This window comes from Erithacus rubecula, assembly GCF_903797595.1.
Source record: "Erithacus rubecula genome assembly, chromosome: 6".
NCBI classification, from domain to species: domain Eukaryota; kingdom Metazoa; phylum Chordata; class Aves; order Passeriformes; family Muscicapidae; genus Erithacus; species Erithacus rubecula.
In genome coordinates this window covers 23,024,867-23,051,284 of record NC_136688.1, presented here as the reverse complement: position 1 = coordinate 23,051,284, position 26,418 = coordinate 23,024,867, and the positions used below count along the sequence as shown (strand labels likewise).

The 26,418-nt window shown below is 43.9% G+C and overlaps 1 protein-coding gene across 4 annotated transcripts in view; it reads right to left on the bottom strand.

Moving 5' to 3' along the window:
* Positions 1-26,418, bottom strand: part of LRP4 (LDL receptor related protein 4) — an 82,296-nt gene that overhangs the window by 13,683 nt on the left and 42,195 nt on the right. For 3 of the 4 annotated variants that reach the window (XM_079309145.1, XM_079309142.1, XM_079309144.1), the window contains exons 3-23: positions 17,913-18,029; positions 16,214-16,327; positions 15,658-15,774; positions 13,134-13,262; positions 12,669-12,788; positions 12,417-12,542; positions 10,038-10,163; positions 9,461-9,595; positions 9,172-9,297; positions 7,921-8,151; positions 7,502-7,658; positions 6,938-7,155; positions 5,851-6,027; positions 5,173-5,298; positions 4,250-4,458; positions 3,570-3,651; positions 2,842-2,947; positions 1,986-2,187; positions 1,414-1,603; positions 1,041-1,172; positions 237-377 (exon numbers count right to left, since the gene is read on the bottom strand). In XM_079309145.1, coding sequence (XP_079165271.1) covers positions 237-377; positions 1,041-1,172; positions 1,414-1,603; positions 1,986-2,187; positions 2,842-2,947; positions 3,570-3,651; positions 4,250-4,458; positions 5,173-5,298; positions 5,851-6,027; positions 6,938-7,155; positions 7,502-7,658; positions 7,921-8,151; positions 9,172-9,297; positions 9,461-9,595; positions 10,038-10,163; positions 12,417-12,542; positions 12,669-12,788; positions 13,134-13,262; positions 15,658-15,774; positions 16,214-16,327; positions 17,913-18,029 — 3,081 coding nt within the window. The remainder of the gene's footprint in view (positions 1-236; positions 378-1,040; positions 1,173-1,413; positions 1,604-1,985; positions 2,188-2,841; positions 2,948-3,569; positions 3,652-4,249; positions 4,459-5,172; positions 5,299-5,850; positions 6,028-6,937; positions 7,156-7,501; positions 7,659-7,920; positions 8,152-9,171; positions 9,298-9,460; positions 9,596-10,037; positions 10,164-12,416; positions 12,543-12,668; positions 12,789-13,133; positions 13,263-15,657; positions 15,775-16,213; positions 16,328-17,912; positions 18,030-26,418) is intronic. The other variant, XM_079309143.1, reaches the window with a different exon arrangement.

The window sequence follows — 26,418 nt, the reverse complement described above, 5'->3', positions numbered from 1 at the left end:
AATCTAAAATGCACAGGAACCCCACTCAATATTGCAGGCAGGTTTTTTCCATATAGTTTGGTTTCTCTGCTTTCCTGTAAGGATATTCCTTTCCTCACTGGAAACAAATTATTTGCAGCACATGCCCAAATCCACAGCCTACAGTAAGATCTGTGCCTGGGTCTTTACTCAGATATTTAGATAGGAAGTTACTTGTTGCCTCTCAAACACAGTCAGATACAGTAAGAAGTTCAGACCTTCATGAGGATCCACTCCAATTGCAATGGTGTTCTTCATGGTGACATTGACTGAGACAACAACATCTGCAAAGTAGGGGATATCCAGAGAGACCATCCGGATGTCAGTCCTTCTAGCAAAGATCAGAAAGCTGGTCATTCCTGCAGAGTGGACAATGGACAGATATTAGTGAGGAACAACTCTCTCAACTGTAGGCACCATTTATCAAATGTTCTAGAGGTTACATCCACTTCAGTGGAAAAGTGTCTCAGACAGATCTCAGTTTATGGACAGTTGTACATAAGCATCACTTCATTGATCATCACTTAATGCTTCTTTACATAGTTGAAAAGCATTACACTTGTAGAAGAGTTACTTCTGCTAATATATGGGAAATGGAAATTAGGAGTCACTTTTTTCCTGCCAGGGAGGAAAAGTGGATCACTATAGCCTGAAGCCAAGTGCCTTCCAGCATCCTCAAAAGAGGGTCCACAGGATGAGTGTATACAGACCTATTGAAGAATATATCACCTTTTAGTTTAAGAATTCACCTCAATATTAGGGCAAAAGTATAGGAAAAAAAATGTTACATTTGGTTTACTTGTCCAACATAATTTCAATAAAAATGTCTCTTTCATCAATCCATTTATCAGTAAGTTTCTTCATAGTAATTCCCACTCCTATTGAAGGTACAGGCACCAAGTAGGTCTTTCAAGGTGTAAAGCAGGTAAGCACATAAAAGTGAAATTTGCTCTCTAACAAGGCAGAAGGAAAATGTAGCTCTGATACAAAACTTCAATGAGGATTCTACAGACAACACTTACCAGAGGAGCAGGTCTTGCCATCAGATAGCAAGTTGATCCCTGTAGGGCAAGTACAGCTGTAACCTTTTGGAAGAGGTGCCAAAAGGCACAGGTGACTGCAGCCTCCATTGTTAACTTCACATGCTGTATGTACTATGGAAAAGAATAGAAATCCATGAGCCAGTAGCACTGGCACAAAAAAGAGATGTAGCAGCTAGAGAAATGCATTCTAGAATGCCTTCAAATACCAAGTCAAGAGGTAATTCTCATGCTCTCATACTCGACACAGACATTTAAGACAATGAGGGCTGACAGGTCAGCTCCTTGCAGGAAAGAAGTGCCACAGAGCAGAGCCTGGGCAAGCTCTCAGCTCAGCTGGGTGTGAGCTCTCTACCTGGTGGCCTGTGCCGGTGGAAAACATGAATATCCATAAGATTCTCCAGATTGTCCTGCAGTGTTTCCCGAGACTGTCCAGTCCTCCTATCTGCACTCTGGATGCTTTTGGCCTGCCAGTCTGTCCAGTAGATTCTCTCACCATAAAGAGTAAGTCCAAAGGGGTGAGGCAGATTGTTCCAAATCAGCACCTGCACAGATACCCCCACAGCCCCAAGAAATGTATTACATATATTTAAATGTTTTTAAATTATTTTATGTATATATTCATTTATATATATATATGTATATATAATATATATGTTAGTGACTATGAAGTCACTAATGAGAAGAGGCTTCCCTTGCTCCCTCTTAACATCAAAACATACAATCACAGCAAAAGAAGAATGATGAGGCAACCTTAGCCCTCAAACTTCTCTCATACAGTTTCAAATTGAAGGGTGTTCTTTACTCCCAGTGAAAGCTATGGACCTGGATTTGCAAATTTCCCTCTCCATTGGAAAAAAGAGGCAGGAGCTACCATTAGTTTGTGTTCAGGCTCCCAGACCTGCTCCTCAAAGACAGCTTCCTTACCTTCCTGTGGCTTCCATCCAGACTGGCATACTCGATGGTCTTCATGCCTGCGTCTGCCCAGTACAAGCGCTGTGACTCGTAGTCGATGGCCAAGCCATTGGGCCACGTCAGGTTGGAGGAAATGATCACCAAGCGGTTTGAGGCATCCATCCCAGCACGTTCAATTTTTGGGTTAGCTCCCCAGTCAGTCCAGTACATGAACCTAAGAAGAAGCCCGCACAGAAGTGAATGCCCACACTTTTTCACTGCCAGACAAACAAGGGAGTCTGGTGCCTTCGGGTCAAGCTCTAAAAATTAACTGATTATTTACCAATGTGCACCACTAGTCCTTTGCACTCTTGCTGCATTTGTCTTTCAGTGATCCACTCAAGGAAAGAATAGCACTCTTTCATTCAAGGAATTCAACCTCTACAGCAATGGCTGACAAACTTTTTCCTATTCACTCTATTCCCACCTCCACAAGGTCTGAGATCATCCTTCTGACTGAAATTCTAGTTAATAAGCAGGGAGCTTGAATAGAAATTTCACAAATTTTCACAAAGGCATATGAAAGAGAGAAATAGAAAACATCTAGATGGCCCAATTCTCAATATTTTTGTACCATATCTTTAGTTATAACATCCCCAGGATAAACAAATTAAAACACCAGCCAGCCCCTGCAAGCTCCACAGCACAACAGGCAATCACCTCTACTTATCTTGTTCCATTAGCATCTAAAATCGTCTCTAGTTTCAGTCATTAGTAGGTTGTAGAACAATACTACCAGTGAGAAAGAAAATGGTACAAAACCAAAGAACCAGAAAATCTTTAGACATGCAAGAATTGTTATGTCATCCCAGAAGAAAGAATCTCTTACCCTGCAACAGGGTCCACCACAATATCTCTAGGTCTGTCTAGGTTCTCCCAAATTAGGACAGTTCTCATGGTCCCATCTGTATTGGAGACCTCTATCCGATCTGTTCCTGCAAAAGTTGAGAGAGAAAATAACAGAGATCAAACTGAAATTGCAAGAGCTAAGGCAAAAAAACCTCCATACAACAATGCATTCTTCCCCTATATACATCTATGTTCTTAGCTGGGAGATAGGTAAGAAATCAGGCTTAAAGTGTCACTTTCCATCCTCTCAAGTCATCTCTGTGGCTCTCACTGATGTGAAGTCCTGTATAAAATCCACCTCTTACCTAAGCCCCATGCCACAAGAGAAGAGCTAGAAAAGAATAATCTTTCTTATATCTCTCTCAACTATGACTCTCCAGCAGGGAATATGCTGCAAGTATTACCTGATGTACCCCAAGGTACACTGTTGGAAGATACACAAGTACACACAAACACAAGCTCTGCAGCAAGACAACAGTGACTAATATTTTTAAAGAATTAGTAATGGTGATACTGCAAAGAGACTTAAACTAAGGGTTGTGCCTCAATTCATGCTCATTTAGAAGCACAGAATGTGAAACTCCATCTTTTTGCTACACAGAAATAATACAAATTTGGAATTAAACAGTCAGAACTACCCAGTGGATTTTCAGTTTTCAAGACTAGTAAGGAAGACAGAAGTCTATGTCAAGCAGAAGATCCCAGTACCTGCATCAGTCCAGTACAGTTTGTTGGTAACCCAATCAATTGCAAGTCCAGCTGGACTTTCCAGGCTGGTGTCCACCACAACCTACATGAAAACAAAAAGAAAAAATCCTTAGGGAAATTAGACCTTAGGGTCCAATGCACTACCCATACACAAACAATGTTAACTTTCAAAAGGCAAAAACCTGAGCAGAGCAGTGCTACACAACAGAGAGCACGAAGGACTTAGAAGTCCAAATAAGGCTTTTATTTGGAGAAATATCTATTTTTTTCTGCCTGTTCAAACTACAAATCCAACCTTTGAACTCTGCCTCATTTATAGTACCATCAGCCTAGAAGTGTGTGCAAAAAGCATTCCCAAAGAGCATGACTTGTGTTCCAAATGTAGAACATAACAGAGAATTTAATATTTCTTCCTTTCAGATTGTAGGGCTACAACAAAGGAATTCACCACAGCCCACAAATCACCATGCTTCATGTCTCCATTCAAGGGTCTTCATACACCCAACTGTTTATGAAGTATCCAGTGATCTCATCAGTTTGCCAGAGCTAGGCAAAATAATGAACAAAATATCCACCATGAACTGCAGCACCTTAAAAAACCAGTGTACCCCAGTGGCTTCAAATCTGATGCTCAAGGAGTTTCCTGGCCAGAGGACTTGCACACCCAGTGAACACTGTACCTCCTGGTTCGATCCATCCCATTTTGCTCGGCTGATTGAGTCAGTGCTAACATCTGTCCAGTAGACATAGTCATCCTTTGAGTCCCAGTCTAGAGCCACAGCACTGCGAACATCAGCAAGGGGGATGACATCATCTGACAGGTCATCTGTGTCAAAGCTGATCCGACGGATGTCCATCCTTCGGGCAAAAAGCAGGAACTTGTCAAGACCTGATCAAAGGTCGAAAGGTCTTCTTTTAATTTCTCTAAGTTCAACAATACAGTGATAGACAGACAATTCCCTGCTATATCCACAACCTTAACCACCTACATAGCTCTCACTGGCAGGTCTTTGGTCTTTTTGTTTTTTTTTACTGGAAGCAAAATACCACTGGGAGAGGATGGGCAAGGGGGGTCAAAGCGGTTGTGAGCTCTCTCCTGGGGTGTAACCTATGCTGAGGGAACAAGGGCAACCATATTCTTCAAAGGATGGCATAGAGGTCCCTCCAAATCAAATAGCTATTTAAAAATAGCTCTTGAGAATCTGGGAGACAGTTGGTCTAATTATTTCACATAGTTGCAAACTAAGAGAAATGTGGCAATGATGAGGACTGAATTTTTTGCTCATCACTGACATAGCCATTATAGGAATTTCAGAGAGACAATGAGCTGTGCCAGATAGCATGGCACCTACAGCAGCCCTGAAAGAAGGACCAAGGGTGGAATTTGTCTGCATCCCCACCCATGAAGCCTAGTGAAGGCAGTGAGATACACAACAGGGGAATGCATCAAAAAAGTGAAGCATCCTCTGGCAGGACCCTTAGTACTTCTAACTCAGTCTATCCAGCTGCATTTCCTTGGAAGCAAGTGCTGGTGATGCTTAGTCCCACTGCCAGCCCTCTGCCACCCCCTGAACACCTGAGCACGTGGTCCCACCTCACTTACTCTGGGCACAGGCATGGCTGCTGGTCTTGCGGAAGCCCGTGGGGCAGGCGCAGGTGTAACCCCTGCTGCTCGGCAGGCACAGGTGAGTGCAGCCTCCGTTGTTGTCCCCACAACGGTTTCTCCCTGCTCAAGTAGCCAAAGACAAAAGCAACCACACATAAATCAAAGAGTAAAGAAAGGAGGAAAAACACTACTTGAAGTGCCAAGATCACTTGGATATAACTTCCCAATAAGTTAATTGAAAATAAGGAAACATATAAGCTAAAGCACTAACTCCATTTTTAGGGCTCAATTTCAAAATGAACTATTAACACGATCCACTTTGAGGGCAGATAACAGCAACTGAAGAGGAGTAAGGGAGGTGTCAGTCATTACGATGCCCACTTAGGATTTTTCTCCTGTCCCAAAACATCTCTTGCATAAGCAAACCCCAAGTGTTTCCTACTGAGAGGTCTCCATCCCCAGTGCCAGCAGGGGGAGCTGCAGTAACACCCAACTCCAGTACCCGGCAAAAGCCCTCAACACGAGGGCGGTGGAGCAAGTCCTGCCACAGCCCCGGGCACAGGCGGGGGTGTGTCCACACGCTAGGCTCAGGCTCTCATTCCCCCGCGTTACCGGGAGTGGGTGGCTCTGTGTCTTCTACTGGCCCAAATGAGTCTCTACCCGCTTTGCAGTTACCTGCTGGCTGACGCTGAGGATGCAGCGTGTGGATGTCCATAGGGAAGTGGAGTTTGTTGCGGATGATCTCCTGGTTCTTGCCAGTGAATTTGTTGGCACTGTTGATGCTCTTGGTGTGCCAGTCTGTCCAGTACAGACTGTCCTCAAACACAGTGATAGCAAATGGGTGTGGGAGCCCTGTAATAGACAGTCAATATAGGAATAAAATCATGACTCAGGCTAGCAGGGAGACAAGGGAATGCTCTTTTCATTGCCTCTTCACCACACTCAATCTGCTCAAACACACTTTACACTAATTTAACAGACAATACCACTCTGCTGTCCTATAATCATAGCTATAATGTTAGTGGGCTGGAATGGACCTTAAAGATCATCTAGTCCCAATGCCCCCATCAAAGGCAGGGATACCTCCCACTAGACCAGGCTGCTCAAGGCCTTATCCAGTCTGGCTTGGAACAACGACAGGATTGGAGCATTTGCAACCTCCATGAGGAACCTGTTCCACCACTTCACCACCCTCACAGTAAAAAATTTCTTCCCAATACCTAACCTGAATTTCCCCTCTTTTAATTTAAATCTAATTTAAATTAATTTTATTTTGTATCCAGTACTCCCTGTCCTAACACTATGGTTCCTGATGAAGTTCCTGCTTCCTGGTAGGTTCCCTTCAGATACAAGAAGGTTGCAATGAGGTCTCCACACAACCTTCTCCTCTCCAGGCTGAACAGCCCCATCTCTATTTTCAGCCTTTTTAGGGGAATGCACCAGTCTTCTTATCAACTTTGTGGCCCTCTTCTAGACTTCCTCCAATAGTACCATGCTCTTATGTTGGAAGCCCAGAGATGGATGCAGCATTCTAAGCGGAGTCTCACAAGAGCACAATCACCTCTCTCAACCTGCTTTTGATGCAGCCACTGATGACTTGGTAGCAAATTCCATCCCTCAGTGGTGGCAGAATTCATTCCACAGTGAAAGAACAGATGACAAGCACAGATGCAGGACCCAGTGTCTCAAAGTCAGATCAGCACTGTGCTACTCTATGGTCTTTATTGCAGAAAGCACTCCCTGAAGAAAGCCTGTTACTTACCTTGGCTAATAACAGCCTTCCTATTGCGTCCATCAAGGTCAGCCCTCTCAATGACATGATGTTTGGCATCCACCCAGTACATTCGATGTCCTGCATAGTCAATGGTCAGTCCATTGGGCCAGAAGAGGTGCGTGTCCGCAATGATGCGCCGATTAGAGCCATCCATGTTGGAATACTCAATGCGGGGAGTGTTGCCCCAGTCAGTCCAGTAGATAGTACTGAAGGAAGCAGGGAGAGACAGCTAGAAAACTTGTGGCCCACCTATTGCACCCAACATCACTCCCTAGCAGGGAAAAACAATAGCAGTCCTGTGACATCAAGCATGAGACTGGGTCACAGCCATGGGAGAAGTGAAAAGTAACACCCAGCCTGCTGGAAGTTGAAGGGCTCAGAGCAGGATTAAGGCCCTGAAGGGTCCCGCCATTGCCAGCCATGTGCCAAACTATCAGTCTTGAGCCCCGAGGTAAATTTTGCAACCAAGAATGGGGTTTTCAATGTTCAACAAAAAGCATGTACATGGAGGGCTCACTGCATTTCCTCCTCGTTTCCCATGTTTTCACTCACCCCTCCATAGGATGTAGAGCAATTGCTCGGGGCTTCTCCAGGTTCTGCCACAAAAGCACTTTCCTGTGAGTGCCATCCAAGTTTGCTACTTCAATACGAGATGTCCCAGAGTCAGTCCAGTATAATTTGTCATGGATCCAATCAATAGCAAGTCCACCTATGTACAAGACAGAATTAGGCACAGAATGGATTTGCACAGAAAAATAGTTCTCTTTCTCTGTCCACCTCACAAGAGGCACAGTTTCTTCTTCTGTCATCCAAGATTAACTCCAGGGGGACAATCACCTCACACCCATTCCATCCAACCCATACCCTTCCTCAGGGAGATGCACTTTGTTCTGAAAGCTGGGTACTCACTTTTCTCCACTCACTCACTCACCCACCCACCCTATACCGCTGTCTATTTTGTGAGGACGCACCTGGGCTCTCCAGCCCTGTGGAAACCACCTCTTCCACATTGCTCCCATTCAGATTGGCCCTCATGATGCGATCAAGTGTGACATCAGACCAGAACACCAGCTCCTTGCTGTGGTGGAAGTCAAGGGCAATGGCATTTTCCAGGTTGTTCAGGAGCAGCGTATACTCAGAGCGATGAGGCAACACTTGTCGGATATCAATTCGATTGGCAAAGAGCAGCACGGGCTCTGGCCCTAAGAAATACAGGAGACAGCATTGGAGCATTTGACAGCATTTGACTGGGTCCTGCCTATTATTCTCTCTGCTCTAAGTCCCAGAACAGAGTTTTGCAGTACTGGCAGCAGAAATCAACCCCCAAGTGCAAAACACTTCAGAGAGCTGCTTTTACATCCTCTATACAACATCCTAACTCAAAGATGAGCAGTTTTAAACCTTCTAGCAAGCATTAACTCAGCAAGAAGTGATCATTCCAGGTCCTTCCTAAACCTCCCTGACCTCAGCCTCTGAAATCATGTCACTAGACAGCCACTTGGCAGCCGGACTAGAGTTTCTTTTTCGTATATGCATTTCCTAGCCATGCAAACACACATACTCTACAGTCAGGGCACAGCTGAAATCTGTTTCAGCCAGATACAAACTCAGCAGGTACTTCCACTGCAAAAAACCCTCTCCAAAAAATCAACATCCTTTATGGATTTTACTTGGGGAATTCTTAATCAAATTTAAAGTCTTTAAGTGGAATTTCTAATTCCTCAGCTCCTACATTAGAGGAGGGATAAAGTTAAAGAAGTGTATAGATATCTTTAAAAAACCCAGCAGATCCCCATACAATAGCCACTTACAGCATTCAGAATTGGTGACCAGCATCAAGGGTCAAACCACAAGGAGGTGTGATACACTCTTACTCATTGGAAAGGCTAAGACACTTCCTGAGCAGAGACAGAAAGCTCGTTTTGTCCCAGGTTCTGAGTCACAAGGAATGACAAAGGACTAGGAAGAGAAGGCAAGCACTGTTTCCCTGGCAGGGAAAGGAAACAGTGTAGTACCTCTCTCCACGGTCAAAATCACACAAAATTTTCACAAGCATTTTTCAACAGCAGGGGTATATGTAGCACAGATCCAGGTACTTCCTCCCTTTCCATGTTTGTTTGGTGAATAGCACGATGGTGCCAGTGAAACACTAGAGACATAATTACAAGAACTGGACCAACAGACACACACCAGTTGTGTTGCTAGGTTGAGCTCCCTTTTACCTAGAGCTTTGCAGCTACGTTTGTCAGGTCGCAGCTCGTAGCCTTGCTCACACCAGCACTGGAAACCTCCTTCACTGTTGGTACAGCCTTGGCTGCAGTAGCCTTCCTCAGCACACTCATTCACATCTGCATGTTACAGAGAAAGTTACCATTAGATAGATCGTCAACAAACTCAACAATCTCACTAAGAGATTACATCTGCTTCCATACTCTGATTTTCACCCTATCATAGCTACCACTTCAAACATACCAAAGCAGCAGAGAGGAAGCTACTGCTCCAAAAACCCACCTTGGCATGATCGGCCATCTTCCAGGAGCCTGTAACCAGTGTGGCAAGTGCACTGTACCATCCCTCGTACCATCTGGCATTTCTGAGCACAGCCACCATTGTTGACATTGCAATTCTCCTCCCCTGTTCGTGGACCTGCGGAAGAAACATGTGAAGATAACTGAGCTGAAACCACAAGGCAGCTGCTCTTGCCTTCAGCTGTTAAGCAGCAGTTACCCTTCAAAGCAGGCTGAACAAGAGGGGGAGGACACAAGCTGTGCTGGAAGCTTCTTCTTTCCAGCCAGAGCTCTCCTCTGCAGGCCACAACTGAACATGACAACAGAGCCCAGATTAATGTGTTTTTAGGATTCAGTGTCTCTGCAGACAAATGCTGATACCTGAGATAATCTTTTCCCCATCGTTCCTTGTGTGCAGTTTTTAATTGGCAAAACCAACAAGGTTTTTTTCCTCAGTCTTTAACTCGCTCCCACTATCACAGCTCAGACTTTGCTATACAAATCCTTTAGTAACACCAGATAGACTCCCACACATTAATGGGCCTCCATTTATGTCTAAGACTGAGCTTGGGAGGACTTACGGCAGTTTTGATGTGGGCTCTCATCACTGCCATCTCCACAATCGTTTGCTCCATTGCACAGCTTCCTCTGGCCAATACAACGCCCATTCCCACACAAGAACTGGTCTGGGGCACACTGAGGGGTGCCTGCAACAGAAGAAAGGAGAAGTAGCACATCACAGCTTACCAATGGAACAATAGTCGTAGTGAAGAAAAGAATAAATATGGAACATTTTCTAAGATTTAATAGAAACTTCTTATGAGCACAAATCCATAACTTCCTCTTCCCTTGAATTCAGCTCATCTTGCACTCCTTACTGCTCTGCTTATTTTTATGCTGATTTGGAGGTCTGCAAACTCTGCCAGTCTGAGTCCACTGTTGCTTTACTGTGACGTTCATCAGACTAGTTTCTCTTAGAATGACAGCATGGTCCTGCCTTACCTCCTTGTGATTCCAGAATCCACAACCCTACCTAGCATATGCAAAGGAGAAGTCAGTTCCTCACTTTAATAATCTGATCTGTCACACCAGCACGGCTATGGATCTTAAGCCTGCCTAGGAAGGAACATCTTATCTAGTCCTAACTGTGGTTTGATGGACTTGGAATGAGATTTACATGCATCCCTGAAATCTGAGCTCGGGCAACAGTATTTCACATGACCTACATGCTTCAACTTCTGCTGCTGGCAAGGAGAGTGTACAGAATTCTTGTAAGCAAAGCAATACTGTTTGTAGGTACATTGCCAATCTGATTGTTTCTTCAGCAATAACTGCACTGTCCTGTTGCCTCTTACTTCTTGTACCTCTCGAGCTGACTTGATTAGCAGTCCCTAAATCATCACCCTCTGATAATCTTACAAAGATAATAGGACAATACAGCAGAGAAACAATCAGATTGGCAGATTGCCTGTAAACAGTGTGGAAAAGGGTAGTTGTGAGATTAACAAGTACAGTTAAGAATTACAGACACACCAAGTGGGAACATGAAACCAGACCACATGCAGATTCACTTTTCAGAGCACAGGAATACTGTATATGAAGGATTCTGAAACTTGGACTTAATTTGTCATATTGAACATAAAGATCCTTACACCAGTTGACTCTCTAGTATTTTAGGAATCTTCTCTATGGCCAATAAAAATATAAATCTGCTCTAAAACCAAGAGGATTTTAACTCTTGCTACAGACATTGGGACACCACACTGTATTGCTTAGATGAGCCAGTACACGTCCTGGAAAAACCAGTTTAATTTTCACCATAGACTTTTCACTGTCACCATGGACCGAATGCAGAACTGCACAACTAACATTACAGTAACTATACCTTGTGTTTGGTTTGACATGGAGATAGTGAATTTCAGTGTCTCTGGAAGATGTGATTTCTTTCAGTACCTCTAAATACCTTTGTTATCAGGATGAGGAAACAGGGTTACCAGCTTGTCTTCAAATACAATTACTTTTTCCAGGATCATCGCACTGATGCTCTCGCAACAGCTGACTAGTCGAGAGCAGCTGCTCTCAAATGACTACGAAGTGTGCTTCTACAGGCCCTCTGAGCTCAGCTGTCCTCATAGAACCAACGCTCCACTCCCCAACAGCCCCAAAACAACAGGTACAGTTTAACAAACCCATTTTGTAACCCCTTAAACCACTATTCACAATACACCGATCTAGAAGGATCAGTACAAATAGCTGGGCTCCACTCACTAGGATGAATTCACAGGCCAGAACACTCTATTCCTCAACAAAGCCTATAGGCATCCTGAAGGCTTTAAGGAAAAGAGAAGATTCTAGACATTCCTTGAATCCTACCGTAACAGTAGGGCATGCTGAAACCCTCCTCATCCCCATAACCACAATCATACAAAGAAAAAGAAATATGTGGAATGAATATTAGAAAGAATAACTCTTGAGCAAGTATCTAAGGGGGACGCTGACACCCTTAATCCTCTAAAACAAAGGCTTTATTCTTCTCTTCCACTAAACATCCTTTTTGATTCCACTGCTTGCTAGAATTGTTCAGCAACTTCACAATGCAACAGAAAAGCTATCCAGAACTACCTAGAAGGCATAAGTTAGTACAGCCCATGTGACAAAGGTAGTAACTTGGCACATTATTGATGTTTCCAAGTCTGAATGGAATTGTCCCAGAGCTCTGTGGTAATTCACAGTGTAGGGACAAGACAGGAGAATACTTGACCAGAAAACACCTTCACCTAAGTTAAAGCACACAGACTTGCACAAGCTGGCAAGCATATAAAAAAGGCTACAGATCCCATTCTCTAGGAACAGAAATTCTAGGCCGAACTCCCTGAAGCAATACTAAAGAGACTTTACTACCTACTACCGTCAGGAAGGAGACTTAATTAGCTGCTAAGCAGCAAGGTGGCAAGTCTGACCTGTGTTCTCACAGTTTTCCTCATCACTGTTGTCAGAGCAGTCATCTTCCCCATCACAACGCCAGGACAGACGGACACAGCGACCCGACTTGCAGCGGAACTGATCAGCTGTGCACATAGACGTAGCTGAGGGTCCAAAAAAGGAATGATAGATGAGCAAGAAGGACCAGAAGAGACACAATTCCCAAGCTAATCATCCCACTCTTTTGCATCCACAGAAACAAAATGTTTCCACCAGTTGCCAGCACTCACTGCAGTTCCTCTCATCTGACTGGTCATCACAGTCGAAGTCGCCATCACACCTCCAGCCAGCATTAATGCACAAGCCACTGTTGCACATGAACTCTCCAGAGCGACAAGGCTGGTGAGATGCTGCAAAGATGATAGAACACAAAAAGAGCAAACTCAGACCACTGTAACAATCCCCAAAGTTCCTCAGTATACTACCCTTACCCTCCATTATTAAGGGATTTGGTCCTGAGTAGATTTCTTCTGGAAACTGTAGTAATTCTTGTAAGGAGAATTGTACTGACTACACAGTTCTCATCACTATTCTCACTTTTCAGAGTTAAACAAAACCCCTAATAATGAAGTAGCCAGCTTATGTTCGAACAATTAGATTGCCATCTACACTGTAATCCCTTCTCCAGCCAACACAAAATGCATTTAGGTGTGCAACTCATTCTTGAACAAGGACATCACCCTGTGCTAACTTACAGCAGTCAGATTCATCAGACCAGTCCCCACAGTCATCATCACCATCACAGTGGTAGATGTCCAAGATGCAGCGTCCATATGCACACTGGAACTCCTCCAAGCTGCAGGTGGCAGCTGGAACATCTGATGCTAACAAGGGAATCAAAGAAAAAAACATGTGAGGTGACAAGGTACAGTCCAGTTTAGAGGCAATCTTCTCAGTCCCATAATGGATCGGCAAATATTCTTTGCTGCTTTTCTCTGCATGATTTGTATGCTTTTTCTTCACTGAAATATATATATATATATAAAGACACTCATGCAGACAACCCAGTAAATACAATTTTTAAAAAGTTACAAAGGATATTAGGCTATAAAGATGTAGCTTTTCAAGAACCATTAAATTCTAGAGAAGCAAAAAGATATAAAGGAAGAATTGATGGGAAAGCCTCAAAAACGATGCCAGAGTGGCACCTTCCATCTTATGCTTGAAATACTATTTCTTAGGGCCAAGAAAGTGTTTAAATTGTTTAATATGTCTGATAAAAGGTAGATAGAAAAACAGAAAAAAAAAAAGAAACCTTAGGGATAGCTCCATATTAAGTACTTAGGTGTGTTAGAATGCAAGGTTAAACTAGGGAATGATTCCTTTAAAATGGTAACAAAAATAATCACTTGAAGACCAAAGAAACCAAGCAAGCAGCAGGGTGTCCAGGCCAGCACCTGACCTCTGAGGATTTCCCCCTCCCTTTTCTCTCAAGCTCTGGCCAAAACAACCATGTCTATTCAGTAAGGGGCACTGCCAGAGAGATGACCCTGGGTAAGGCCAAACAAACTAATGGCCAAGGATTTGCCTCCTGCTCTCTGTTCAACAGTACACTAAGTGGGAAGACATGAAAAATATTTTGAGTCCCACACAACAGAATCTGACACCTGATACTGGTGTCAGATTCATCTGGAGAGTGCACTGTACGTTTCAGATATACAAGTCTCCCAAGTGAGGAGTTCTGAATATAAATCTGTTAAACTAAAAGGAAAAGAAAGACTCAATAGAAAGAGTAGTCTAGAAAGTGAACTATACCTGTTTCTCCAACCTGAAGAAATGGGCACAGCCTGAAGGCATGAACTAAGAGCTTTAATTCAGTGAGTGTCAGTGGCTAGACATGAAAATGTGCGTTAACGTGTCCCTCACCATAAGAGCCTGAGTGTTTCGGTTTCCTTGAGAAAATGAAGTCAGTGACTTAAATCATCATGTTGTGTGACATGATGACACACACATGCCCAAAAGAAACAAAAAGAAAAGAAAAAAATCCAGACAAAAAAGAAGACTGTAATCCCACCTCTTCCCAGATGAATGACAAACATGACTGTAGATAAGGAAAAGATGACAACCAATGAATGAAGATAAAAGAACAGGAGGTAGCCAAACTGAACTTCTTAGCAAGTTACTTAAAATGTCTTATAGAGACAACTGCTAGCCAGGACTGAAACAGCATTTCAGCTCAAAGAAACAGGGGCACCACTTCTGGGTGCCCCTCCACTCCCACAGGAGGCAACATTGGAACATCTCTCTTCCCTTCCTGAGGGTCTATTCATGGCCTTTGGTGTAGTGACAGACAAGGGAGCGAGAAAAGCAGAGAGCAAAAGGAGAGGGAGAGACGCTGGCTTTCTCTGAGAGTCCTTTCCTGGCTTAGAAACGTTTGCAGCCCCTGGCTTTCTGCCAACTCTCATTATCTGGAAAGATAAAAGACAACTCCCCCACGCATCCACTCCCCCTGCCCTTCAGGAGCTGGCAGCCCTCATCCCCCTCCCAGAGCCTTTTGAAGTTTCCTGCTATCTAGAACAAATTCTGCAAAATGCCTTTGAGAGCAGGGAGGGGGAAGGGACCACTGCAAGTTCCAGAGATATGGACAGTGCTCACAGACTCAGGAGAGGCAGTGTGGGTTAGAAAGGGGCAGAGATTCCTGTCCCACATGCTACAAGCCTGTGAAGGTGAAGAAGGAAACAACTGTTGTGGGTTCTCATGCCCCAACAGCATCCCCCCTTCTTCAGCATCGGTCACTTGCTGGACAACATTCTGCAAAAAGCATTTAAGTGAAGAGACTGGGCAGGTAGGAGGTGTCTTCAGTGCCCAGTACCTGAGGGTGCTTTCAATAAGCAGAGTACCCCTCCACTTTCAAAATTTCAGTCAAGAATCAGACAAGAGGAAAAAGAAGAGAGTAATATTCTCGCCTTCCAGCTGCCTTTCAACTCCTCCAGTTTTACAGAGTGCTATATTCAGTAAACCATAAACCTCCTTGTCTGACTCAAGGTCACAGTTATGAGAAAGAAGAGAAGCAGCAAAGCACAGATGAAGTATGTCTGTGAGGCAACACAAGAGACACCATTCTTTTGTGCCCTCTGGGGTAGACAGCAGAAGGTACCCTAGCTGCCAGTACAGGCAGAACTGACTTGTTTTTGATCTCTGCTGTAGAAAACATGCCAAAACCCAAGGCAAGAGAGGTCCAAAGGGCTACTTCCTGTGATTACAAAGGAAAGCACTTACGGCAATTCTCTTCATCTGAGCCATCCTTGCAGTCTGTGTCCCCATCGCAGAACCAGTGCTCAGCTATGCAGCTGCCATCGCTGCAACGGAACTCCTTCTCTGAGCACTTCCTCATATCTGCAGGGACAGCAATGCAAACAAAGCCTTGGCTTTTTACAGAGTACTCAGGAAAATACCACACCATCTTTCTGAAGCTCCTGGGGCACCCAAACAAGACTGCTCATTAAACCATCCATACCCAGGTCAGGCAGTGCCTGAGCAAAACCATCACTGTTCACTGAACTGACACAGAGTGCTGGATTCAACAGGAATCCAACGGGACTTCGCAATGCTATGTCAAGGAATTAAAGGTCTCAAGTGTTTGGGTTTTTTTGTCTGGCAGGTAAGCCACATAGCCCAAGATCTAAGCCAGCCCTTGGAATGGTATATCTCACAAGTTCAGCTAAGAAAAACCAACTAGGAGCCTTAGTAATGTTCAGGGAATCCTAGAAATGCACAGGCTGGATTCTGCACAACTCCCTTAAAGTTCTGTGAGGGCAGTATTTACATTACTCACCACACTGCTCATCACTGTTGTCCCCACAGTCATTGTCACCATCGCAGTGCCACAAGCTGCGAATGCAGTATCCATTTTGACATGAGAACTCATCTTCCTCACACTCCCTTGGAGCTGCAAGGACACAACAGGGATAAAGTGAAGGTAAGGCAAAAAGATTTAGCTTGCAGAGCACCAAATGTGTGACATATTACAAGTCAAGCAACATCATCCTCCAAGGACGGTGATGCTGGAGAGCTGATTCTCCTAACAAGTATCAGGAGATCCACTAGGATATTTCTTGAGTGTCTCTTTTCCACTCCATTCACACACCAACACGAGAGCAGGCTCTAAAACTGAGAACATAGATTGAAGGAAGTAGCTGGAACAGAGAGATGAAGCTACCCACCCTATGCCGGTATATATTCTAGCACAGTCCCAAGCCAGACTCAAGATAACCCTGCACAGAAAAAATCCACGCCTCTTTTTAAATGAGTTAGCAGTCCCTAACATTATCTAACAAATAACCACTAGTAGTGTTGCATTTCCACCTTCTTTTCACAACAATGTCAAAGACATCTTCAAAGCAAAGAACATGTTCACTGAAGAGGGAGAGAGAAAATTTGAACTTCCTCTTCTGAACACCTCAGTATTTGCAGCCTCGTTGCACTCTCCTTGCCAGTCTCCTAAGGAAGCTTGTCTGCAGACCAGTAAGGAAAGGAGAGGGACTGCAAATTTAGCACCTGAGGACTTTAGTCCAACAGAAAACCTCCTATGGTTACTGCTAGTCTGAATAACTCTCCAGGAATTTCTTATGCACAGAACCTTGTCTTTCTCCTTTCATTAGTCTCCAAATCTTTTGATCACATCTTTCTCCACTGTTGTCTAAGATGTGAGGGCATTTAAACCTTTTATGAAAAACAGAAAACCAAAGAAACCCAGACTTACATATCTTTTCCTTCATTCATATATTTGAATAGACTGGAAAATTCAGCTTAGTCCTGCATTCCAAAGCATCACACAGGATGTCAACCCTTGAACTTTGCTTCCCAGTTCTTTGCCCAAAAAGGCAGGCAAAGATCAGAGATGTACTGACAACCAGAAAGTGAAGTAATTTCCATGCATGCAGTGGACATGGAATACTTTACAGTTGAGAGCTTTATTTCCACATTTTTTCAGACAGGGTTCCTCCATCAGACTCATTCTGGAGCAACCATGCAAGCAACTTTGTGTAGGCAGTATCCCTACAGCTCCTCCCTATTCTCAAGGAGTCCTGTTTGAAGGGATAGGATGCTGGTGACAGGCCAGCACTGCAGAAAAGTCAGACAGTGGAACCTGAGGCCACAGGAAGTCAGCCAGACAGGCAGTTCAGTAGGATTTGGCAGGGGTTAGGTGTTTCCACTAACAGGGGAGGGCATGAAGAGCCCAGCTCAGGCAAGTGCTTCATGGGACATTAACTAGCAAGACTTCAGGGCATAAACGGCTCTACAGCTGAATGGAGAAGCATCCCCTCCCCCAAGACAGGCAGCTGAACAGCAAGCCAGGTGCCAAGGCAGCAGGGTTTACAGGTACACGCCTCTCTCACAGGCAGAATCAGCTTACTACAAGCCAGAGGTCCAATTCAGTGGATAGACTCTTACATTCCCATAATAAAAAGAGCCAACTTTGCCCAGTCACAGCAGGCAGGCACAGCACCTCTTCCCTCAGACAGGTGACTTACGGCAGTCCTGCTCATCAGAGTCATCCTCACAGTCATTGTCTCCATCGCAGACCCACGATCGGCGGATACACTTTCCATTGTCACAGTGGAAGTCCAAGGGGGAGCAAGTGGGCAGCACTGAAAGAGCAAAGAAACATCTCATGGAGCTGTAGCCAGCTTCTTTCCTCAAAACAAAGTTTCTTCCCTTCTGGGGAAGCAGAGTTAAATCTCTTAGAAAAAGACAAAATTTCAAGTAATCAGGAAGAGCTTTTCCTGAGAAGAGGGTCAAGGTAAGTCTGTAGCTTGACAGTCTCTCTTCCCAAAAGAAATACTGACCTTTCCACAATAAAGTAGCTGTCACAATTTCCCCCACTGAGTTCTGTTTTCCTCTTTCATCCTTGAGCCTGCTGTCCTCTCATAACTGCACTTGTTTTATAACAAGCAAAATTAAACTATCAACATCTTTCCTGCATGCTTCCCAGGGCAGCCCATCCTGTTTCTATTACACAGCAAGTTCCTTAGAGTGAGAACTATCAGAAGCAAAGTTTTGACTTTACAAAGTAACGTGCTACAGTGTGTCTCAGCATGGGGACTCTGTCGGGTTTTTTCCCAAGAAATTTGCAAGGATAAGCTAAGAGGCAGGAATCCACTGCTGGGGATAATTTGCTGTACCTCAAGCGTAGACATCAGAGTCCAAACCTTGCTCGAGGTTTCCATCCAGAAAGAAAGGAAGAAGAGGACAGACATGGGATGATGCTTGCCTACACAGGAGTCTGTTTGCAATGGAGTGGAACCACAAATCCATAGTGTCTAAAGACGCCTGGAGCCACAAAACTGGAATTCAAGGGGGAGCATCAGCCTTGTTCATTCCCCCACAGATGAGAGGAACACTCAACCCTGAGAGGTTCATGCTTTTAAGTGCTGCCAGCTGTGGTAGGCAAGGGGCTGCACAGGACTGTTCCTGACAGGTGTGCTCTCCAAAGCACAGCATTTGCTCGTCGGTGTGGCGGGGTGAGGGCTAGAAAGGCTACTGCCTGAAACCCTTTCATCCCAGCCCAGCCTGCCGACAGCAGCTCCCATCTGTCACCAGGCAGGCCAGCCCTTTTCTGCTATGCTGCTACTCCCTTTCCTGCCAACACTATCCTGGAGGTGGGAGTGAGAGCAGAGGGAGGTGGGTAAAAAAGGAAGGTGAAGACAGCAGCCACACACAAAAGGAGGATGATTTAGTAAGGAGAACAAATAGTCACATTTTCAGTTTTTCCAGCTTTCTCAATCCTGTTTCCCCTAGGCCCAGGACTGCTGCCAGTGTCCTGTTAAAGAAGCATGGATTATACATACTAAATCATTCACTGCTCTCCATAGCAAGTCCTCCAACATCTCTCATTAAGGGCGTATCATAAAAGCCCTCCTCTGTAAGAATATATTGGGGCAGATAAATTCAGACTTTCTCTAACATCCTTTTTTATAACCACAAATTCGGTTCATCTTCTCAGCTTCAGTTCCTGAAGTGTGGCAGGCATTTCTGTATCTGAGGACAAAACTGCAGATGTAATTGCCCTCAATATTCAAATAATTTGGCATTGGCCCTTGGGAAAAGGTCCTCCCATCATGTCTAGGCTACCCCATGTAGGTATCTATCCATCTCATATTCAGGTACTTCTAGACTCCAGAGGAGTATGAAGGAGAGGGAAGCACAAAAATCTGTATTTTATCTTGACAGCACCCTGGTCTTCCAACGCATGACCCCTCTCCTTACACTGCACTTTATCTGGGCTGCTGCAGCAAAATGAAGGAGTTTCCTCTTCTTCCTCAGGGCAGGCAGAAGTAGAAAACTCTCCACTTTCTAAACTCTGCTTCCAAAGAAAACCAAGATATTTTTGGACTCAGACAACCAGTCCCACAGATCAGACCTCTCTCCCCTAAGCACAACTTCCAAACACTGCACACTGAGAAAACCTTTCCTGGCCTCAGCTGCAATTTCAGGACTAAGACCATCCTCCCAGCATATGCTTTAGCATGACTAATCACCAAAGGACTGCACAGGAGCCACCTGGAAGAGAATTTGCATGCTCACTCTCCAGGGGAGAATTCTTCAGGCTCCCAGAGGTTAAGCCATTAGCGCTGGTTCAGAGCGGATACCATTATCCCACTGAACTGCCACATCCCTTCATGAGGTAACAACGTAAAATGAAATTCCACCCCTACAGGGAGCATTTCAGCCAATTTCATACTTCCCCTGGATATAAAAATCAAGCTTTAAGCACAGGGGAAGCGAGCAAAACACAGAGTGCCATATACAAAGGAGGACCAAATTCCCCAATCCAGCAGAGAGCAAGTGTGTGCTAGCCCAGACAACACTGGGGTGGGCGGCAGGGTGGAATTATTAGGGAGCTACAGGAGCTCTCCTATAAAGGAGAAAGAAAAACCACAAAGCCACTTGAGACCAAAAAACCTAAACTAATGACTGAGGGCTGATGTCTCATAGAGCAGAGGAACTGCAAATGGGATCAGGACAAGATCCACATAAACTTGTAACCTGAATCTAATAATAGTCAGAAACAGATGCTTCCAAAGAAAATGCAAGAAATTCTGGGAGCAGTTTTCACATGAGGATAATCTCTGCCTTCCTAATCCCTCCCTCCCACTAAAAAGCACACTGCTTACACAGAAACATTCCTGTTTCCTTCTACTTGTTCTAAGCACATTAGGCTCCAGTTCCACTGCACAACCCTTTGCTCTGGGGTTGTTACTAATCAGCTCTTCCGTTGGCCATTTATTACTTCATATTTTGATGAGTTTTATTTCTACAGAGTTAAAGCCGAGGCCATATCACTAGCCCACAGTGAATGTTTAGTACTGTTGTAAATACATCTGAAGTATTTGGAAATTCAAAGCTAAGAGGACATCCAAAAGTTAGGAGGTCACACACAGGACACTCAAATAACCACCACTATGTCTTGTTCTGACACAATGGAGCAGCTATACAGTCTGATAAGTGTTCATATATCTAATTTTAAAAACCATAGTCAGAAGATAGGTACATGTAATACAAATGAAGCAGCAAGGACTCTTTTCACAGGCAAAGGTGGAACAAGATCTCTTCATCTTGCTGAAGGACAAGCTGGATTAGCATCAAGAAGACTAAAAACTGAATCCCCATATTCTCATCCTAGCTTGATATTGATGCTTGACCCTGGGACAATCCTGCCTCTTTAACCCTCTTCTCCAACCTGTAAAATGAAGGATATTTATTACTTTCTGAAACAGCTGCAAGTCCTTCATAGGCATCACTTCCACTGATAAGAAAGCAATCATAGATTGTAGTAACATGCTTTCACCAGTACTCACAGGAGAATTAGGCTATGCCAACAGTAAACACAGTTAAGCCTCAATCCCCCTTCTCTGCTCAATTCCAGCTTGATCTCTCCATATCAATGAAAAAACCAATATTTTCCTAAAAGAGATGAGTAAAGGCAAGTCCCAGGATGGAGTTGAAGGCAGGCAAATGCCCTGACAGACAGAGACTAACTTGCCTCCCCAGGCAGAGCCAGAGGCAGGATGGGGAGCAAACCCAAGGAAGGGGAGCCAGTGGGAAGAACTAGGCTGGGCAAAAACAGCAAAAGAGAGCACATCTGTCAACTGACAGTGAGCAATACAAAAAGGCCTTTGAACTTCCAACCATTTCCCTGAGCTCATCCCTCTGCATGGTCACACTGGACATCATCCAATGTTTCAGCAAAGCTAGGTCTATCATAAGCCTGCTATTCCTCCCCCTCTCCCAACTCCTATTACACAGGACACTCTTTTATTGCCAAGCAGAAGGAGAAGGGGGAGGGTGAGCGAAAAGGGAAGTTTATAAGGTGAAACACAGTCTGAATCATGTCCCACTGTCCTTTGAACACTTGATCCCTGTTGTCTGCGGTGAGCAGGTTGCTTTGTACCCAAGGACAGCAAGCAACTGGTGTTCAGAGTTCTGGAACGCAGAGAGGCTTGAACAATACCAGCTACTTAATTAGACAAACTCTCATTCAGAGTGAAGAATGAGAACTTAATTTTAAAAATAAATAAAATAAATAAATAATAAGAAAAAAAGCTTCGAACATTAGAAAAGTGCAGCCTGACCCCCAGCTGCGTTCATATTCATGAATGTGTATAAACACATACATACCCACAAACAGATCTGTTTGCTAAGATCTGCAGCACAGCAGGCAAAAAGTCCAGGGACAAAAATAGAGAATTTTAGTGCACTCTCAGGAAGAAAAAGGAGACACTGCATTTTACTAACAAACATTTTGTAAAATCTAGTTCCAGAATAACATAAAATGCTATTTCACTGCTGAACTGTATTTAAGGATGTTGCCAGTTAAAAAGGGAAAAAAAACCCCAAAAAACATTGAAATACTATCAGCATCCAATCTTCCACAGCCCTTTGATCACAAGCACTCTGCCTGAGGGGGCATTGCATTAATTCTGGAGCCTTTTAAAGGAAGCATACATACTCCAGGCGCAGTAATAACATGACAAAGTTGCAGATATGGAACTGTTGTGTTTTCAACAGAGTACTGACTCTTGAGTTTTTAAAACTTGGAGTTTAGAAGTGAAGCTTAACCTGAGCCATTGCATCTGAGCTCTAGACTCATGATTAAGTGAATGGCAGAAGAAAAATTATTCTTCCAAAATTTTCGTTAATTGCAATGAAAGACCTGTGAGATTTTTATCATAACCTCACCTTGAAAATTTTTGTTGTGGGGCTGATGAGCAGGTTATACTGATAGCCCTGGGTAGAATGGAAGAGACCCTCTACTGGGCTTGAATGAGCTGTATCTCAACAGGAACTGTGTAGATTTCTCCACGAGATGAGAACAACAGATCATTGTCAGTAATCGGTAAGGTAAAAGAAGTAAATTTTTCTTCAGTCTCTTCAAATGAAGAGGTATTGTAAAACAGTGCATGGAGCTAAGCAAGCAAGTCTGTGTCCCAAACAGTGACACATTTACAAGCTGTATGATAGAGATCCAAAATTCAGAGCAAGAAGGCTGTTCTGGGGGGATGGTTATGGGGAGATTTGGTGTATCTTATGAGAAACTATTTATCAGTCTTCAGGCCAAGTTTACTCAGTTGTCCTTTCACCCTTGCCACAGGAAGTAAGACTCATTCACACCACGCAGGACTTCAAAGGGCGTGCAGGAGGGCAGAATGAAAACCATTCCTCTGCTTGCATGCGGCTTTCGTTAGGGACAGGCCAAAGCAGTCTGCTGGCACAAGGCAGGAAGGCAGCCGAACTACTCTGTGCAGTGAGGGCTTCCAAGCCAGACACTGCCAGCAAGCCAGAGAGCTGACACCAGACCAAGTCTATGGAGCTGGCATGACAGCTGGCAGGTTGCTTATTGCTATTATTACTCTGGCTTGTAAACATGATCCCGAGCAGGAAGCAAACATGTCACGGAGTAATTGGCTTCCATCACAGCAGGGCTTCACATTTGCCAGAGAACAATTTCTATCGCAGGTAAGCAGAAGCAGGGCTCTCCCAAAACCAATGGAAAATAGAGAGGCAGATGTTCCAAGGATATCAATACAAATGTAAAGTGTCTGGGTTGTGCAGAAACAGTGACACTTGAGGAAAAATGCAGTGCAACCAACTCAAGAAGTGGTAATTTGTTTTAGAGTGTGCAATACTAATACAAAACAATACAATACTAAAAATCCAAACAAAGTAGAATGCACCGTATTTTAAGAATTGATCTCAAAACTGAAAATATCTCTCAAAAGAAGTGTTTCCCATGTCTATTTCTGTTTTTCATAGCTGTAATTCCACTCACTACCAAGTGTCTTGCTTTTTTTTTACACGACACACTGCATTTCAAGCTGTTATTCTTCAACCAAAATGACAAATTACCAATTCAAGGCTAGAAAATTGCATTAATACATAACTTAGCAAAATCCAACCAACTACTCAAGCATATATGCAGTACTACATAAACCCAGGTGCAAGACTGAATTTTGATTTGTTAAAGTAATTTTCACCTTCACCCCCAGACACTTTTACTTTCTTGCTTTTTTAAGAGTCCAGTAATCCAATGTCTTCCATTTTCCTCTCCTCTTCCCAAGGAAGTAGACAGAACTCATTCTTCTCTTGTTGCAGTGGCTTACAGTATACGTACGAGCGTATGACATAGAGAAGAAAAGTACACTTTAAAAAGGTATGGTTGCAGCTTTATTTCTCTGGAAAGTTTGGACATGCACAGGAGAGAAAAGAAAATCCTGTTAACTCTAAAACTAGCTTGCAGCAGACCGGTGGAAAGGTGGGATTCCTTACAAACACATCTGTTCACTCTTCCAATCAGAGACGTCTACTTGATTATTGCAATTCCTGGCTGTAAAATTCAGAACTGCACATCCACACAATTGCTGGAAAAGAATCTCAATAGCCTTAGCATCTCAGAAGACTCCATATAAAGTGGTTGCAGACTGAAGTCCCTAAGTCAGGAAAAACAATAGGGCCTACTCCAGCATGAAGACTAGCCCCATGGTTTTTGAGGAATTTTTTAAGTAGATGAGTAGATGCTAGATGACTTCATCAGAACAATCCAAATCTTCAGCTCAGTACTTGTATTAAAAGAAATGTAATAATTTCAGTCAATAAATAAAACCATAAATCAAGTTCAAAACAGAGAAGCTCAAAATTTTACTCCAACAAGGAAACTTTAAGCATGTCACAGACAAACAGCCAGGGAAGGAAAAAAAAATTAGCGAACCAACTGTTCTTGTGTACTGTGTGCATCACTACTGATTTGAGAGAAGCTTAAATTGATTTAAAGTTCAAGTTGCTGTTTCCAGGGGCTCAAGCCCCACCCCTGCTCTTGCACTCCTGCTGCCCTGCTTATCCTTTGCACAGTCAGCAAGCAGAGAAAATGGAAGGTTAACCCCACAAATGAGTACACCTTCAAAAGGCTCCTGTATGCCAAGCAGAAGAGAGGGATTTAGCAAGCAACCTGCTATAACAACTAAGCAAGACATGAAACAGCACAGACAACTACCACAAACCTACATTGTAGAGCTGATCTAGTTCTTACAGGCTAAGAATAGTATCATACTTGGATTCATAATGAGCAGCCTCTCAGAGCAAGATATAACAAGCTTAAAGGGGTAATTGTTCCTCAAGCTCCTCCAATGCAACCTTGCATGTGTATGCTGAAGTCATGCACTTAAGCAATGGGGTGAAGGATGCTGTAGAAATGTTAACTTTTATTTTTACTTTCTTCTTTCCACTAAATTGAACTTCAAGTACTGCTGGTTGTCAGCTCAAAAAGTTCTCTTTGTATCTACTATACAAGGATGCAATATGTAAAAAGGCAGCTCCTGTTCTAGTCCTTACCCTTGAATCACTTTACTGCTCTATATAAATGGAGCTCCTTATCTCCCTTTCCATCTTGTCAAACCTACTGTTCTTTGTACATTCTCAATCACTAAATTGCAGAGACCTACAGCCCAACTTATATCCTGAATAGATCACAGAATCACCAAAGCTAGAAAAGATCCTCAAGACCATTTAGTCCAACAGTCAACCTATACCACCCCCAAGACATATTCTCAAGTGCCACATCCAGACACACTACAACCTCCAGTCAGGTAGTTGTAGAGGGCAATGAAGTCTCCCCAGACTTCTTTTCTCCAGGCTAAACACCCCCAGCTCCCTCAGCTGCTTCTCCCAAATTATGTTTTCTACACATGTTTTCTAGACCCTTCACCAGCTCCATTGTGCTTCTCTGGACATGCTCCAGCCCCTCACTGTCCTTCTTGTCATGAGGGGCCCAAAACTGGGCACAGGACTTGAGGTGTGGCCTCACCAGTGCTGAGTACAAGGAGACAATCACTGTCCTGGTCCTGCTGGCCACACTATTGATGATCCAGGCCAGGATGACATTGGCCTACTTGGTCTCCTGGAAATACACACTGGCTCATATTCAGCTGCTGTCAGCCAGCATCCCCAGGTCCTTTTCTGCTGAGCAGCTTTCAGGTCTGTAATATTGCCTGGGGGTATTGTGACCCACAGGCAGGACCTGACACTTCACCTTGTTGAACCCTGCACAATTGGTCTCAGCCCATTGACCCAGCCTTTTCCTCACCCACTAAGTGGGTCATCTTGTCATAGAAGGAAATCAGGTTGATTAAGCAGGACCTGCCTTTTGTAAAACCATATTGTCTGGGCCTGATGCTTGGTGGTTCTGCACATGCTGTATGATGGCACTAGGATGATCTGCTCCATGACCATCTCTGGTAGCAAGGTTAGGATGATAGGCCTTTAGTTCCCTGGAAGATTCTTCCAACTCTTCTTGTAGATGGGTGTTTTATTTGCCAATTTCCATTCAACTGGAACTTCTCTGGTTAACCAGGACTGCTGGTTGGCGAGTTCTTTCACCCTCATTACTTTTAGGTGCATCCCATCTGGACTCATAGACTTATGGGTGTATAATTAGCATAGCAGATCACAAACTATCTCCTTCTGGATTATGGGGGCTTTACTCAG